Here is a 17918-nt window from a genome sequence, read left to right as displayed (position 1 = left end):
TCAGAATCTTCCTCCTTTGGCATGGAGATGTGCATAGCTATTTTTCTTGTTCTCTTTACCATGATAACTACAAATTTTAGGTGTGCTCCTAATATCCTTCCCCTGTCCCTGCTCTGTCCAGCAAAATGGCAAATTCTTCCTCACCTCAGTCCCTCAACAGGATTGACTGATATTTGGGATGAGGGTTGGGATGGAAATGCTCCCCACAATTCCCTCAGATCACTACCATGTATGCTAATCAAGTCTGTGTAGTTTATCTCCTTCCCATTCCATACCCAGGCTACCATTTGCTGGTGTCACCTCATCTTCCATTTTTTTTCACAGCCCTCTGTCCCAAAATAGTCTGTGTTTAGCAGCTGTGCTGAGCACTCCCAGCCCACAGGCTGAGCTGTACAATCCTGTTGATCCTGATATGTTTAAATTGTTACAAGGAGTTACAGGTTCACTTAAGAATTCTAGAAGCAGAATTCACATGCTCTGTTGCTACAACTAAGGAAGCATTCATGCACATCAAAGCCTTCCTGGCAACTTGTGAGCCTTTCAGTATTTGCAGACTCTGGTGAAATGGTAGCTCCAAAGCAAAGGTAGCCACAACAAACAGCAATGCTGAGGAACATCAAAGGGCCCATTACACAAGCATTCTCTTTTATAACCCAGGCATCTGATTTCCACATTATGTGTCAAGTTATGTGTTTATATCCCTTTGGAGGGGGATATGTGCCTTTGGAGGTGCCTAATCCAAAAAGTACAGATGAATTTGGTTATACCACTCCCACTTTCTGAAACACTGCTAGACTTACCCTGGTGCTACAAGAGTTAATCTAAATCTGTTGAGATCATACAGATCTCAGAAACATTGCATCTTAGCCTTGGTGACAAAGCAGTCTAATTTGAGGTGGACTTAATGAAAATTTGGCTGTTTCCTCAGAACAGACTCAAACTCTGAAAGAGCATTATAACTCCTCTCAGGTACCACTTTACCCTTTCCTTTTTTTTTTAAAGACATTTTTCCCTTTTAATATCAATATATTTATAGGGACAGAGTCTAGAATGTTTAAATGACTGTAGTTTTCAGTTTCTACCTGACAAAGGAGTAGACTGTGTACAGTTGGTGTCATTTATGTGAAGAATAATGTTGCTAATTTGTACGTCCATGTATTTAATTCCCATAATTAAGGTTCATCTATAGGCCCAGGCATTATCAGTGGCGTGATTTGGCAGAGATTTCAGTTCAAAAAGGAGCGTCCAGAGCTGTCTGAGAAACCTTTGCATCCTGGGGTTCATGTTTCTGTATATTCTCTGCAGAAATTGTACCCTGTACAAAAAGTGTGTGGGAAAGTAGACTTCACCAGAGCAGGAAAGGCTGTTTAGGTGTGGGGATGGCTTTTTGGTGATGCCAGTATGACTTGCAGGGAATGAACATGCATTCTGTCACTGAGGGTGTATTCCAAGCTAATGGATCAAGAGCCCTTAGGCTATGCTCATGTGCCCAAGTAGTGTTGCTGGCTCAGAGATAAATGCAAGCAGGGTAGTGATTGTGAAGGTGAGTGCAAAGTTAGGCAACCACAGGAAGGCAGGACAGTCAGGCTGGCTTTAGAAGCTAAAGCTGAGTTTTACAATGTAGTGCATTTAGTCTGCATTGAGACAGAAGCTACAGAACATAGCAAATTTATACATGCAGCAAGCAGATTTTAAATGTGCTATTTCCAAATCTCAATTTCAGCAGATGCCTTTTCTTCTGGGAAGACAGTAGAAGGCAAAGAAACAAAAGCAAAACAGAGAAGAAAACATGGCTTTTCATAGCAAAGTTAGGTAATTGCATAACTGTTCCAAGTGGAAGAGAAAAGGTCAAAAAGTAGATGACAGCCTGGTGCTCAGAAGGCTTGTGCCTAGCAGGGGACAGTATTTCACAGTACACTGGAAGAAAAATCAATGATTATGCAGAGGTGACTTAAGAAAATGCCAAACTGTATGTACATTATGAGAAGCTGGGAAGGCCTGAGTAAGACTATCCTGTAATGGCACCCAGTGTCATGCTGAGAGACATCTAAACTGCAGGACATCTGAGGTAGCACCAAACCCATCAGAACAATGGGAGCAGTGTCAGAATTAACAATGACTTTGTACCAGATGGCAGAGGAGAGAGTTAAGGCCAGGACTTGGCAAAGAGAGGGGAAATGTGAGCCATCAACCTGTCTGGATATCAGCAGGAGGGATGAGATAGATGAGCAACCTGGAGGATGAGCAGGACACTACTTAACAGAATGAAAGCACAGCAGTGATCAGATAGGGGTTATATGTATATATAGGGATTCCATCTAAAAAGTGGGTGGTGAGTTTGAAGACTGCAATATGTCAAAAAGTAGAGAGTTGCAACTGGTTTGTACCAAAGACCACTTTCACAGGTCTGTGTGAACACTCTGGCCTCAGTAGGGGGGCAAAATGAAAGAGCAACTGTTCAAAGGAAATATGCAATAAATCTTCTGGGAACTTAAATGGGAATGAAGCTGCAGGAGGGAAGAAGTTCAGCAGCAGCATAAGGACTGCCTTCTCAGCTTTGGAGTCTGGGGTTGTATTTCCAGACTCACATCTTATCAGGAATATTTACTCTTTCCAGCCCCTTCCTTGACTGAGTTTTGGATGGGGAAAAGTCCTTTCTATTCTCAGTCTCCTGTAAGGTCTCAGGTAAGGAGCAGTTTACTTCTCCACTTGGTTTCTAAGATTGTGTGCATCTTTGAAGAGATCCTCATTTTCTCCACCATAAGCTCTACTGGTAGTTTCCAAACCATTTGGGATTCACAGAAGTCTGCATATAATGTTCTGCCTATGTCCATGTAACAGGCATAACAGACTGCAGAGTTGGCTAGAGACACAGAACATTCAGTTAAAATAGTTCTACCAGTTGTGAACTGTAGAATATTTGTGGTTGGAAGGGCTATCAGGAGGTCTTTTGATCTAACCCCACACCCGAAGTTAACTTCAAACCTAGATGAAAACTACTGGGAGCTCTGACATGTTGAATATTATCCCCAGTAGAAAGCAAGTGTCCAGACTGAAGGAGACATTTTTTCACTGTGAGAGCAGCCAAGGTTGAACAGGTTGCTGAGAGAGGTTGTGCTGTTCACACTTTTGGAGATTTCCAAGCCCAGGCTGGTCTGACATGAGAGCTGATGCTGCTTGGAGCAGAAGGTTGGACTAGATACCTCCTGAGGTCTCTTCCTGGCCACGTTTGATGGCCCAGTCCTGACCCACCACCCTTATCACTGCAGGCCTGGGCCTGATCCCAGTCATTGACCTTGGACTTTCTTGTGTGGGGACTAGGGGAGATGCACCTTGTTGGGAGATGGCAACCCTGCCCACCATGCTGCCCATAGCCAGCTCACCTCACCTTGCAGAGTCACCACTCTTCTGGGTCAGTGGTGAGGAATGACAGACTCTGGGGTGGCACAGCAGCCTTTGGGGTGGGAAAAGTTATCTTTGAACACTGTTAAACACAGCTGCATCAGGAAAGCTCAGGCTGACAGTTTCCTCTGTTTTTTTCCAGGCTGAAGGTCTGCAAAGCAAGTGCAAGCTCCTGTCAGACTTCACTGTGGGACTGAAGGCTGCAGGGCTGAACAGGATGTCTTTGGGGAAGGATCACTGCCTGCTGGCCTGCACCATGAGAGCATGTCCTTGGCTGTTAACAAAGGTCTGTGTTTGATCGTGAGCAAATCACCAACGTTAAACTCTTCAAAAGTAGCCATTTCTGTACTAATAGCTAAATTATAGCCCATCCACTGAAATGAAACCAAATTAAGGCTCCATGTGCATTATATTTTTTGACAATTTCACTTAACCTTGCCATGTTTTAATTCCCTTATACTTTGATTTAGTAATTTCTGAATTTTTTTATAGATCCATTTATTGAGGACCACAAGGGACCTGAACTGTAATTTTCTTTCTGCAGTTTTGTACTTTAATAGCAACAGAATCATCTGTACATGAACTCTTTAAGCAGTAAACATCTTTATCTGCAGTGGTTTAGGTGTTTATTACCCTTGTAGCACTTCATTTGCAAGACACAGAGCTACCTTCTCAAGAAATTGAATTGATTTGTAGTGAAAGTAGTGATTTTAATTACTTTTTGATTTTGTAAGAAAAAAGTAATTTTCAAAGGGACAAAACATACTGTGGTAAAGCAGAGAAATTATAATTTTTCAAATTGAAGATCTCAGTTTGATTGGACAGTGAAATGATTGTATATAAATATCAGCCTTTGAAAATTGCCAACAGTAATATACTTTTAAGGAAATACACTTCACAGGAAAAATTAAGCTGTATTCTAGACAGTTTCATGAAGCAGATAATTTGCTTCCTTGCAACCAGTAATATCATGCAACTCTTTTAAAGTGTTCATATAAACACTTAAAGCAACAGTTTTTGTGCTGGTCTGCATTTAATAGGCTGTGTCTTTGAGCCCCAGTCTTTTCAGCATTTCTTCTGTTCTTACAAGGTCTTCAGGAAAATGTTTTTTTTGAAACTGTATCCCACAGGTTACACACAGCATAGAACAAAATTCACTACAAAGGTTATGTAAGTTTGTGCTTTATTTTCATGTGACCTTTTTTGAGGAAACTAAAAAAGAAGTATATTTTTGAAAGAAATGCAACCACTTAGTACCACATCAGTGGAGAGAAGCAGAGCAAAGTTCACCAGTGCACATAGTTCTTTGCTGCCATTACCTGCCTGGTCTTTCTTTGAAATGTAGCATCATGGTCATGGGAGAAAAATCAGTCACCAAAGGCAGCTGTTGCCATGACTGCTGAGGCACAATTAACTCTTGCAATGCACAGAAATTAAGTAAAGAGAGAGGCTGATGGCAGCTGCTGGTGCCAATGCCACCATGCCCCTGTGTACATGGATGGCAAAGGAATTGCTCTGGCTCTCTACCAACATTTTCAGGCTTAAAAAAATGCAGCCCATGCTTCAAAGTGAGAAGCTTTTCAGGGACTTTCAATCAACATCTCAAGTCTCCACAGGTACAAACTGGAATACCTTGATACAAATTGAATATGGTCTTGCTAAGATGGCAGGGGCACTTTTGCAATTCCCTGCCATCTCCCTATTGTAAGAAATTTTGTGTTTCTTCAGTTTAATATTGCCTGGGCAGTTTTGTACAACTGTTTAACCACTTTACTGGCAATGAAGAAAGATAAAAAATCTGTTATTGCAAATGAGAAAGAAACAAAAGCTTAATATGCAACTAGAAAATGATTTTTTTTTCAAGTCCTTCACTATGCAAGAGACCTGCTGGGCCCTTCAGTACTTGTCATATCAGCCCCTGCACATGCCCTTCTCCTCCTTGCTCTCAAATCTTCTCCTTGTCTGGGCCCAGCATCCTATGGGTGTTTGCAACTTGGCGTTTCTTAATTTATGATTAACAACCATGAAAATCAACCCCCAGTCTTCACTGCTCAGACTTGCCCAGGATTTCTCACCACATCGTTTCCTACGATTCAGCAGGACCACTCTTACTATTTAACACCAAAGCACTCTATCTTCATATTGACCATCCAGAAGCGAGCAGGGCAGGAATAAAACAAGCAACTGGGCTGCAAGAGGAAAGTGAGGTTCTAGCCAGGGGCGGGGGTGTGGACACAGAATAGTCCTGAGTCATTTCATCTTTTTTCGCAGTGCTTTGTTGGCACCTGGTGGCCTGATGGAAGATTGCAAGAATGAAATTTTAAAAGGCACATTCTTTAAGATGTGTTGAACCACAGAGGTGTCCAGCAGGCACCCTGAACAATCCTGCCCACAGGATTTACGCATCTTTTTGCCCTTTTTCCCACTTCTTGACCCCAAATTTCTCCGTCCCTTCCTTACCTTTCTCCACACTAGACCCCTCTCATTTAAACAATTCACCCCTCATTATCTTTTGCCTCAAAGGTCCTGGTTTTCCTTCATGCATATCCAGCTTTTGTATTTTTTTACAGCCTTGCCAAGGAGGTCTTGGCCTTATACTGTTAGTGATGCTACTGGTCTGGCAAAGCTCTGCTCCCCAGAAGCTTTGGGGAGCTAACCATACAGCGTTATCTGTCACACGCAGCAAATTATGATGTTGTGTCCAGTCACTGTCAGCACCCTTTTTACTAAGTGTAACCTCAGGTCAGGGCCTACAGCCCTAAAAGCATTTTTTTTTCCCCCCCTCATTCATTCCAGATGATTTAGCCACGTATATGAAGCTCCTACTTGTTGTTCAATTTCTTTAAAAAAAGCGTGACAAAAATACTGAGGATGAAATGTTTTGGAACCAAGGGACTTATCTCTATTACTTTGGTGAAATCACAGAGGTTGAAGGGTGGACTCTGCCTTTGGATCATCTGTGTGGCTGACAGGTAAAGGTTAACTCATGTCTGGTCATGGCTGTGGATATGAAGGGAAAGTACAGAATCTAGCATTTGTTACCTGTGATGTTTACTTGCATGTTATGCAGGTGGATGAAGATGCTGTGGAGGTGACCAGAGCAAGCCACACGCTCATCATACACACACCTTCGACTGCAGCAGCTTTTAGACACAAAGGAAACAAGTTACTTATTGGCACTCTGGGTAAAGTGACTGGGACACAAATTGCCAGCTCTGCTTAGAAGATCTGTTTCCATAGGTTGTTAGTTTTCCTGGTGCTCTAAAGTGCTTCCTGAATCCATAGCCGGAGAACTTCTTCTGAAGGTATCACACACACCATCAGATCACATTGCTCAGCTTCTTCACTGCCACACAGCGTCAGCTGGGTAGGGGACTCTGCTACTTTCTGAAAAACAAATGTACTCAGCCAAACCCTCTCAGGCTCCTGTGCCCTCCAGCACTCTAAACATTGATAAAGCAGAGTAAAAAAACTTACCAGTGTGTCTGGAAGGACAGCAATGGGGCAGCAGGAATACTGAAAGATTTTACTTGTTTTCCAGGTGAGGAAAGGCAGAGTCAAAGCAGCCACAGCAAAGCCAGCAGAGAAGATGAGGGCAGTAACCAGCCACATGGATCTGTCACCTAGAAACAACAGAAGCAGTAAAACTTCTCAGAGAGACTGTGAGGACAAGCCACTCGATGCAGCCAGCCTGCCTCCTCTGCAGCTGCTCTTCCCACCCACCCTGGTGAGAGACTTGGTTGGCACATTCCAGAGAAGGACACTAGTGTGAGTGTAGGCAGTTGCACTCCTGAATCATCCTTTCTGATTCCTTTCCCAAGGAGCAAACGGACAGCACATTTGCACACAAGACAGGAGATACTGGTTGGAAACAAAGAGTTCTGGGCTATCCTTCTTGGACATAACTACCTGGGGAGAGCAGGAAGGCAGGCTGGTCGTTACCTTGTGCCCTCACACACTGTGTCTGGCTGAAGCTGCTGCTCCTGTTGATTGCCTCAACGTAGGTCTGAGCTTTTACACAATAATCGTGTCCTGCCTCCATGATGTCCAGGTGAACCACAGATCTGACCTCTTTCATCACCTTCTGCTGCATCTGCCACAGGCCCAGGAGAGACAGCATCAGAACATAGGGCAAGGACCTAACTGAGAACAGAAGTCCTAACATCATGCTAGTTCAGGCTTTACTGAGAGGAAAGGAAGGAAAATAATAGCAGCAGGAGGTGTCAGAGATGATTGTATGAATATGAGAGGAGAGGGAGAAAAGCAGCAGACAAGGAAGCACAGGAGTGCACTGCCCTGGGGTACAGGCTCGATGACTGAGTAAGGTCTTGGCTGATCTGAGTTTCTGCTGGGGTGTCAAAATCATGTCTATGCCAAGATGATACAATAGGAGTGCCAGGACCATGCTGTGATAGGGGAGAGAGAGTAGGGACATGACTCTGAAGCACAGAGAGGTGATGGACTGGGTTAGTGAGGTGCAAGTCAATTTGGTGTGTGCAACTGTAATACCCTTCAGCAACTCTTAAACAGCATACAAACACCAGTGCATTATTTTCTTGCAGTAAATAGGACTCCATTAGCTGCTAGCAAAATGAAGTTGCTATTCCCAGTCATGAGAGAACAGGTTACAATTAGGTAGTTGCTTTTAATTTTTTTGCTCTGTTGCAGATGCAAAGCCTGCACTTACAACAGGCCTGATCAGCCAGCAGTGTAACACACGTGTGGACGCTTCTGACAAGCCAGTAGGGCTCTCCTGGCAGGGCAAGTCCATCTCTCCATCAAAACATACTTCTCCACAGAAACATGATCTTGAGTTTGAAAAGATTTCAAGGACAAAATCAGGTCAGTGACTACCTGGTGTATGTAACCTCTTGCAAAAACCTCAAATCAGACATGTCAGGAGGTCATGGTGGAGACCCATGCAGTTCTGTACTCACCCCTGTATTACTACAGATTATCAGGAAGAAAAATGAGAACTGATACATGGTAACGACACTAAAAAAACCACTTCAGAACACTAAAGGTGACAGCCAACTGTAAAGAACTGCAGGAGGATCTTGTAATGAAATGACAAAAGAAATTAGCACAGATAAATTTGAAATGATGCTCATGAGAATTTTTCCCCTTCATTTTTACACGGTCAGTGACTTGACCTGAAGTTGAGCATCACCCCTCAGAAATAGGAACTTGGGGTTCAGGTTTCATGGAATAGTTTCATTCTATAATACTAACTCATAGTGTTCCTGCACCTTGAACTGTGGAGGTTTCCTCCCTGCACCTTGGTAAAGGCAGAAAGAACTGGGAGGGTTTCCACAGGGAACAACTAAGTAGCCTGGGCTTCCTTGGCCTGGAAAGAGGCACACTATGTAAAACTGTTAGAGCAGTGGGTGGAGAAAGTGAATAGGGAAGAACTGTTCTGTCTCTCCTGAATCAAGATTTAGACTGCACAACAGTCAAGCTGTAGAACTCCTCACCACAGGAAGCTGAAGATGCTAAAGTTTACATGGCTTGAACAAAAATTAATCAAGGGTTATTAATGATAGCAGTTCTGGCTCAGGAATTCCTGTAGCTGTGTTTCTGAAATCTCAGAAAATAATCTAAGTGATAATCACAGAGGCCCTCCCCTTCCTGTCTGCCTCAGCCAGCTCCATTGCCCACTGGCAGACAGAAGATACTTTCTGGTTTGATGGTCCCACAGTCTGACTCGATGTGGTTACTTCCAGACTTTTATGTTCTTAGGTGCTAAAGAAGCACCAAGGAGAAAATAAATTTCTGTCTAGTGAAAGCAAAAGGACCTGAAAGGAACACAAATTGTCACTCCTCCAGTGTTACCCAGGTGTCAGCAATGTCTTCAGCTAAGCAAGTTGCAGCTCACTGTCACAGTCAAGCTGTTTCACAAGAAACTGTGACAGCATCTCTGTATGACACCTTAATCTTGGTCTGAGTAAACCAAATGATGTTCAGAGAAGGTCAGTATAAACACCTTCAGTTTCAGACTTCTGGTTTCTTTTAATAGTTGAGGTCCCTGAGGGGATTCCTCAGATTCTTTTCCCCAGAGAAGGAAATGTGGAAAGAGCAGAAAAACTTCTCCAGGAGGGTAGGAACAACCTACTGGTATGTGCAGAGGAATTTGGCACAGTGACTTCAGGCAGGTCCTCCAGCCTCACAGCAGGACCTGGGACTGGCAGACAGGCTGTGGGCAGGATCTGTGTGCTTTCACTCGAAGTATGTGGGCTCCCTGTTATGGCCCAAAACCCAAGGGTAAAAAAAACTCACCCTACTCTCCTGGCCCTTCTTCCAATAGAGAACACAGAACTGAAAGGCAGGCCCCATATCTTCCAGTTCCACTAGTAAATGATGCCCATCTGCTATGACCTTCATCAGAGGTGGGGTCAGGGAAGCTGCCAACACAGAGAGAGCACCATTACCACATCAGAGTCAATGCTTAGAAACAATTTTCCTTTGCCCAGCTAGGAGAGAAGGAGAAGCTGCACATGAGCATTGTAATATTAATCTGGAATAACAACTGGTTGATTCAGTGGGGCAGAAACTCTGCCCTACCTCCCTGGATGTCTGGATATTGTAGTGGACTTAGAGCGGGAGGAGAACCATGGGTGGCATTGCAAACAGGAGTTTGGCAGTTGTTGAGTTGCACAGAACTTGAAACGTTTTGAATTTTTTCCAGGCGTGAGGGTCCCATGTGATCAACAGCAGCAGAACCAGCTGGGCAACCAGAAGTTGAGACACCAGATCAGGCCAGTTCTTCTGCTCCAGGGCATTAGCTTAGCATTAACATGCAGAACAGGAGCTGTGAAACCACTGCTTCTTCATGGCAATTGTGGCTGTTATTCACAGGTGGAGAAAAAAGCAGTATTGGTCTCAGGATAACTGTGGCAGTTCACATGAATCCTGATTTTCTTTTAATATTCTACATGGTTTTAGATGGACTTGGGCTGATGATCTGCTCTGGCTTAAGTTTTTGTAAATGTATGCAAGTAGATATGTAGGTGATTTGCTTCGTGCTTACTTTGATATTCAAAGCTTAGTTTGGCCTGGGTTGCTGCTCTGAGGAGTGTTAGTGGAATGATCCGACTCAATTTAGCATGGATGGAACTACACACTGTACATTTGAGAAATGAGAATAAAGGCAACACAGAGATCATATTTACACTAATTATGTCATTCTTTATGACATAATTATCTTTATGACAATGTTGTAGCTGAAACTGGTTTCAAACTTCTTGCTTTCAAGAAAGGAAGGATAGGAATGTATAGGAATATACAGAAGAGGTGCTCTGAATAGAATTTGCTCTTACATTCAGTGAATTGCTATTAATACTGAGCAATATAAGAACATAAAATCCAAGTATGTTCATGATGAATGTGCCACAAATGGGAGGCCTGGGAAACTACTTTATGCTATTAAAATAAAAGCTGAGAATCTGCTTAACATGATGCCTCAAAATAATACAAAAAAAGGGTTAGCATGATTTGAAGGTTAAAAACAAATGTTTGAATAATGAACCAACAAACAGACATTGCAAGATGCAACTACTAATCAAATAGGAGCATTTACATTTATCTTTGTGCTTGCACTCTGGATACCAACTATCTGAATGTTGACAAATGAAGAAGATTGCTAAATTGATAGTTTTGGGAAGGTCATTTAAGTCTTTTCCATGTGTTATCATTATCTACAATTAAGGTTTTGACACCAGAGCTTGCTTTTTACTCCAGAAGCACTGATGCCCCGACTGTCTATGAACCACACACGGCACCTGTGCTTTGAATTCCTTAATTCCTCTCAGACTCAGTGTCTAAGTTTCCTAAGAGGTGTGAAAGCAGAGACAAAGGAAAGTAAGCAGTAAAAATGCATAAGGACAAGAACTTACCATGCTTTTTCTTTTTCCTTTAAGCATTTGTGCATGTACCCATACTGACATTGCAGCCCATTGCAGGCTGTGTCCTTCAGTTCCTCAATGCTGGACTCAGAGAAATGAACACAGCCCATGTAACTCAAGGCAAATAGCAGGACTCACTTGTGATGCGATTGAAGAAACCTTTCAGGGTGCCCCACTTTGACCTTCTAGCACCAACATCTGCCCTCACACGCAGGTTATAGGCCACAGTGGCTGAGATGTCCTCTGTGATGTTACACACTGTGGCTGTGATGAGTGAACATTCACTGATGGGAATCCAGCTCTCATTGGCGTATTCTCGTTCATACTCCCTGCAGAGAGGAAAAGAAAGGAGAATTGCAACATTCTGAGAGGAGATGCATCTGTGATGTGGGCAAAGGCTGCTTGCTAGTTCTTTCCAGGTAAAACTAGTACTGGGGTACATTTGGGCTGGCATACCAGGACTGCATGAAAGCAGTATGAGTGTGTTTTAGGTCTTAGCTAGAGAAAATTTCCCAGAGGCAGCTTCTTTACAAGCCAAATGCAGCATGTTCTTGTTGGAGGTGGGGGTAGCAATCACAGTGTTGATGCATCAGACCCTGCCCACTCACTCGACTTGATCATCCTTGGTAAACCAGAATCCAAAGCCATACTGTGGTATAAGTCATAGCTCAAGAAGTATCAGGAATGTCTTGTAATGTGTGTGAAATGTTTGAAAGATGAATTCTGAATAAATCTCAAATGTTTTATCTTTTCTAAACTCTCGCTAATCTTCCTAATTCGCAAATTCTTAGAACAGAGGTAGTTTTCCTATATGGGCTTAATGCACACCTTGGATTGCTCAGGTGTCTATTAACCTGTAACAGTCTCAGAACTGGAGCAAAAGGGTTTTGTTTTTTTTCCCCACTTGTGATCAGCAGTGCTGGAATTTCAAAATTCTCGTAGGCCAGTGAACTGAATAGTGCTCAAGACATCCAGAAAGCACTGGATTTTAAGTCTAAGTAAATTAACCAAAGAGCAAAGAAGAAGAAAAAACCCAGAATTTACCCTTGAAACTCAACGGAGTATCTCACAGTTTCTCCTTGGATGATCACAGGATTCCACATTAAGAAGTGTTTCATGTTGGTAGAAAGAATAGAGATATTCTGAGGTGCTGGCAACAAAGTGTCTTCACCTAAAATTCCCAGCAAAAGAAGAAACAAAGAGGCAAACCAAAAAATAACAGAAAAAAGGTATGTAAATGTACTAGAAAAAACCTTGGAAGAATAGTACAAAACTGGGCTTTGCATCAGGAATACACACTCTTCATTTCACTCCTGCCACTGCAGTGTTTGAAAGTATTTTACAGAGAAGAAGAAATGAGAACCAAAGAGTAAATGACAGAGCAGTTAGGCTGGCACTGCCTACAGAAGGGCACAGTGTGCCTTTTCACTGCTTCAGAGTTTTTATTGTATCAGTAAAACACTAGGAAAAGGTCAAGCTTTTATAGAGCCACCCAATTCAATTTAATGAAGTCAAGTAACAGATATTCTGCTGCTCTCTCTAGACTGTGCCAATGAATGTCGGGTGAGAAATGTGTTAGTTCTTTCCAGGCTTGTCTGGACAGTAGAAGGTAATAACTCTGGTACAGCCTTTTTCATGTGGCAGGATTCTAATTCTGTAAGTAATGACCTAATGTTGTAGGCTGTTATCAAAGTACCTTTTAATAGAGTAAAATTATTCAATAGACTATAAATGAAATGGATGCGTTACTCTGAGATTATCAAAGCATAATTGTGGGATGGTACCTACAGGATAATTAATGGGTTTTATCCTGTGGCATCTTAATGTAAAGTCCTTTGCAGGGTTTGGACCAAAGCACAGAAGGTGGGATTCCCACAGCATGTCCTGTGCTGCTCTGTCAGGACAGACTTACCTCTGTTCTGCCACTTTCCAGTCCCAAGAAAATGACATTATTTCTGCTCAGCAGGGAATGGTTCCCAAAGAACCACTGGAAAGGAGGAATGGATGGAGCAGTTTCAACCAACCCAGTGTAGCAGTCATTTCAAACCCCTCCCAGGAACAAGGTAACTGTTCTATCACAATATATGCAATGTTACTTAAATATTATTTCCTAATTATTTTTTTTAATCACATCTATTTCACTTATCAAGGTCTATCTTCCATTAGTATTTAACTGTTATTAAAGGAGGGTGTCTTCCTTTAAGCTGTGTTTACAAAGTTAATGTCAGTTGTTCTACTCAGGATCAAAACCAGACTGACAATCCAAAAGCAATGTTTTAATGGTGATTTTTCTTCTAAAACACTGGAACAACATCATCTTCTTTCTGCCCTTATAATATTATCTGTATTCATATCTTTATGAAAGCATTAATGATGTGAAGAGGATGCCAACTCTTTTATGATTCTTTGGCATAAGTTACATGGACCTGTTGACACAATGTTCAGCTCTTCTTTAAAAGTCAGAGATCTCTGGGATGAGAAGCTTTCTTCCTTGCCAATTTAGATAGCAGAAGAATCACCACCTGAACTATCAGCAGTTTTATCCCTTCTATCCACTTGGGGGTCCATACTGGTGTCAAGGCACTTTTTGTCCTTTTTTGTTTGTTTGTTTTTAAAGTCTTTATTAACCTCTCTGCATCGTAAACACCCATTTGGTCTCTTTTACTCTCCATGTTTCTCAACATTTAGGTAATTTGCTACAACTTTTCTTTGTACTCTTGGTTCCCATGTTAATTTGGGAGTTGGCAGGTATGAATTAGGTAACAGCCCTCAGTTACATCAGATACTAGTTTTTCCACATGACTCATGTAAACAATTTTCCAGGTCTGAACAGGGGTGAACTGCACTGGATTGTTTTCTAATTTTCTAAGCACTTGACTTTGGGACTTTTGGAAAATATTTTTGTTTGATTGATTGATTGTTGTTTTTTTTTGGTTTGGTTTGGTTTTACTCAATAATACTGAAAATATCTTATTAAACTGTCTAGAAACCAATTTTAAAAGAAGATTGTTCTGAGTTGGGCTACCCAACTTTTAATGGCCCGAAGATTATTTTGTATGTGGTTGAGCCCAATCTTCATTTCCTGGCTACACTTAGCTCAGCACACTGTTTTCCTGGTTTGTTGGCAAAGCCAGTGACTGCTCTCTTGGCACAATGAGACCTGTCACCTCACTTTGCTGAACCATGAAACTTTGTCTACAGACACTAATGTTTCTTTATTCCTGTCATTAGGAAAAACTCTGGGCCTGACAGTGTTTGTGTCCCTATAAAACAAGTTCACACTGATTTAAGTTTCTGTTTAGTATTAATAGATTCAGAATGGGCACAAATTCTGCTACTCCTAAGAACTCTTCTCCAAGAAACGTAAGATATATAAAAAACGAATATTATGTGTTATCTACAGAGATATCTGCTGGTTTTTACAGGGTCTCCCACCTTCTGTGGCAAAGCCATAGCACACAGCAGCTATTCACTGAGTGCCATGGAGTGTTTGTAATTCAGTGCCAGAAAAGTAAGTCTCCAGCACTGCAGGTATGACAGTGGTGGTGGAGTATGGAGTTATGGGCATAAAATTCCCAGGAATGGTGCACAAGTTTGGATATCTGCTTTTAAATGAAGGGAACTGCATCTCTAGAGAGAGATATTATTTACCTTTCGTTATCAAAGAATATAGAAAGAGGTGTCTTTGTGGCCATAATTATACACTTGTGTGTGTAGCTGTTAGACAAAAATTGTAAGTTTTTGTGCTTGTAAAGTTACATAATTAAATAACAAATGCACTACAGTGAAAGTTACAATTCAGCTCTAGTATGTCTCACTTGGCTGTATGTACAGAGATGTTTGTAACTGCACAACCATGCCCTACTGCAAACACAATGGACAGCCCTCAGGACTGAATCCTAAAGTCCTACAGCTAAAATCTGGTATCTTTTCATCCAGTACACAAATTAAATTGGGTCCCTGAGCAATAAGAACAATGATGCACTTCCCTGCTTTCCCCCTGGGACACAGAGCCATGCTGAAAGCTGTAGTTTGGAAGAGAGGTTCAAATTACTGTTGAGCTAAACATAACACATCCTGTGTCATATCCAAGCACGTTACACTCCTTGTTTCTCCAATCCATCTGTTGCAACAGCCCACAAAACAATTGTAAACAAATACATGTTTAACAGACAATTCTAGGTTATATAAGGAGGGAAAGCACTGAGCAGGAACAGTGATCTATGTCCTTTCAGTGCTAAAATACTCCATTAACTTTGGTCTGTTCATTTTGAAGGGAAAAGAAACAACCATCTTACCAAGTGCAGGAGGCAACTGGACAGGGAGAGCAGGCCCATTTACCTGTGAGATTTGGTGCAGTCAGAGCCCAGAGGAAGAAAGAGAAGAGCTTTAGTGACATTTTGCTCACGCTTGTCACCTTCTCCCACATTCATGCCCTGATGTGTAGCTCAGGAAGATCCTTTCCTCGGCAGGGAGCCCTGGCTGAGCCAGCCATTATGGAATTGAAGTGGAGACTTCGGGGAATATTTGCAACACCCCTCCTCTGCCTGTCTGCACCAATGCCAAGGAGGTACACAGATTGTTTGTGAGGGTGTAGCTACAGGGAGGTGCCTGGGTAAACCTGATGCCAGCTCTGTACAGCTCTGTGCAACTGCTCCGACAGATGGTGTAACTCTGTTCCGTGGAGCAATTATATGCATTAAAGACATCAGAAGGAGGATGGAGCCAGACTCTGCTCAGCAGTGCCCAGTGACAGCACAAGGGGCAACGGGCACAGGCTGGAACAGGGGAAGTTCCATTTAAATATGAGTAAAAACTTATTTCCAGTGACGGTGACAGAGCCCTGGGACAGGCTGCCCAGGGGATTGTGGAGTCCCCTTCTCTGGAGATATTCAAAACCCCCCTGGATGCAGCCCTGTGGGATGTGCTCCAGGAGATCCTGCTTTAGCAGGGGAGTTGGACAGATGATCTCTAGAGGTCCCTTCCAACTCTGACAGTTCTGTGATTCTGTTAGGAAACAGGATTCATTGGGTATTTCCATGTAGTTTATATAGCTGTAAATGCTTGTTTTTCTGCTCATTTGCTAACTAGATAAATTCTGATGCTTCCAAGCCCCAGGAAGCCCCTAGTATTACTGAGGGATGCCTGTAACCCCAGAGCTTGCACAAAGAGCTGATGAAGGATTGTGTTCCTCTGGGCTGACAGAAGGGACTTGTGTGTTCTAGTTTATCTTCAAATATTGTTTTTATGGCAGCTATGTTGGGTGCATACTGAGGCAGAAATGCTGTTTTGAGATCTGATTTGGTGCAGGCATGTGTATCCCAAGGATTTTCCATTTTCCAGGGTCCATTGCTCTCCATTTTGCCTCTTCAGCAAAGACAGGCACTTCAGTTGGATCTAGCTGAGATCTTCTCAGAAATCCAACCTATATTCCTGCTCCAAGGCTGCAGCAGCTACCTTTTTAGCTGTTGTGGTTTTAATTTTTGTTTTCAGAGGCTGAACTTACAATAAAATTATGCTATATTTCCTTCATTGATTATAGCCACCTAAGGCACAAAGTAAGCATAGAAGTGGATTTGTGGGGCAACTTGAGGTGAAAGCTGAAGGTAAGTTGAGCAAAACAGAAGGTTTGGAATAAAAGCAATTATTCACATTACAGCAACAATAGGAAAAAAGTGACAAAATACCTTCTGAGATTTTCTGTTCTTTTGAAAAGCTGTATGGAAATATTTGGCTTGAAAGAGATAAAACTATTCTTTCAATTTCACTCTTTTGCTTTCAGAATTTGATCAGCTTTACAAGTAATTTTGAACTTGATGAAACAAATGTTTTGATAACTTTTCCTTCACAATTATGGTTACACTAATGTTGCTGTGAAATATTTTTGTTATTAAGCATGTATTTCTAAAGATAAACACCTTTCTGATCAGCTCAGGTTTGTAATGCTTGCCTTGTATTTGAAGTAGTTCAGGATGGTTATCCCAGTGAGCCTGGATGCAGGGAACTGATCCAGTTCTTTCCTCACTTGCAGATTTGGGATCTTGGACAAGCAACCTGATTTTTCATCTGGCTGAATCAGATGTCTCTGCACTGCACTTCAGTGGGACACCCACTCCTGCTCTCTTTGTGAGTTGGGAGCAAGGCTGACAGAAGACAATAAATGATTAGAAGGAGCAGTACTATATTAAAGCACAATTTTAAGTTCTTCAAAGAGAAGTTACAGCATTACCAGAAAGAAACTCCTGGCTGTGGTTAACTGTATAAAACATTTTCAAAGCTTGTTATAGGGAAGAAGTTTGGTCAGGACAGACAGTACATCCCTGAAACAGACCTTTAAATTCAGGAGTCTTGAAGGATAACATTGGTACATGGCTAGAAAAACTGCAGTGCTCTGCCTTGACAGCTGCTTGTGGGCTTCAGCATCCATGTAATAGGAAGCTTTCTCCAAACTGGGACACTAATTGCAAATAGTGCCTTAAGAGAGAAAACAAGGAATCAAGTGCTGAATGAAATGAGTGGACTCAGGAAGAGACAGTCATGCCCTGCTTTCCCATAATTAGTCAAAAAGCAAAACGATCTGTTTTATCCTCCCAACTCTCTCCCCAGGGCTCTCAT

The 17918-nt window shown here is 42.2% G+C and overlaps 1 protein-coding gene and 1 long non-coding RNA gene across 2 annotated transcripts; one reads left to right on the top strand and one right to left on the bottom strand.

The window, feature by feature from the left end:
- Window positions 1–3556: 3556 nt before the first annotated feature.
- Window positions 3557–14804, top strand: LOC127390573 (uncharacterized). Its single transcript, XR_007890891.1, has 5 exons — window positions 3557–3688; window positions 6944–7129; window positions 8071–8244; window positions 13270–13366; window positions 14729–14804. It is a non-coding gene; the product is annotated as an uncharacterized LOC127390573 (long non-coding RNA).
- On the bottom strand, window positions 6664–13307 carry IL20RB (interleukin 20 receptor subunit beta). Its single transcript, XM_051632374.1, has 6 exons — window positions 12348–13307; window positions 11442–11632; window positions 9679–9803; window positions 7345–7495; window positions 6880–7025; window positions 6664–6789 (listed from the first exon to the last, which is right to left on the bottom strand). Exons 1-6 carry the CDS (start codon window positions 12587–12589, stop codon window positions 6664–6666), a joined length of 981 nt encoding a protein of 326 aa, XP_051488334.1. The 5' UTR covers window positions 12590–13307.
- Window positions 14805–17918: the final 3114 nt, after the last annotated feature.

This window comes from Apus apus, chromosome 14 (genome assembly GCF_020740795.1).
Source record: "Apus apus isolate bApuApu2 chromosome 14, bApuApu2.pri.cur, whole genome shotgun sequence".
Taxonomy (NCBI): domain Eukaryota; kingdom Metazoa; phylum Chordata; class Aves; order Apodiformes; family Apodidae; genus Apus; species Apus apus.
Note: the sequence above shows the minus strand (reverse complement) of the source record. Positions and strands in the feature narration are given on the sequence as shown.

Bases quoted from the DNA above. Each gene is read 5' to 3' on its own strand.
- IL20RB (XM_051632374.1), bottom strand. From the start codon at position 12,589: ATGCAAAGCCCAGTTTTGTACTATTCTTCCAAGGTTTTTTCTAGTACA. The intron at 7,026-7,344 runs GTAACGACCAGC...TGTTGTTTCTAG, and splicing joins ACAGTGTGTGAGGGCACAAG to GTGACAGATCCATGTGGCTG. The intron at 6,790-6,879 runs GTAAGTTTTTTT...TTTGTTTTTCAG, and splicing joins CTGTCCTTCCAGACACACTG to AAAGTAGCAGAGTCCCCTAC.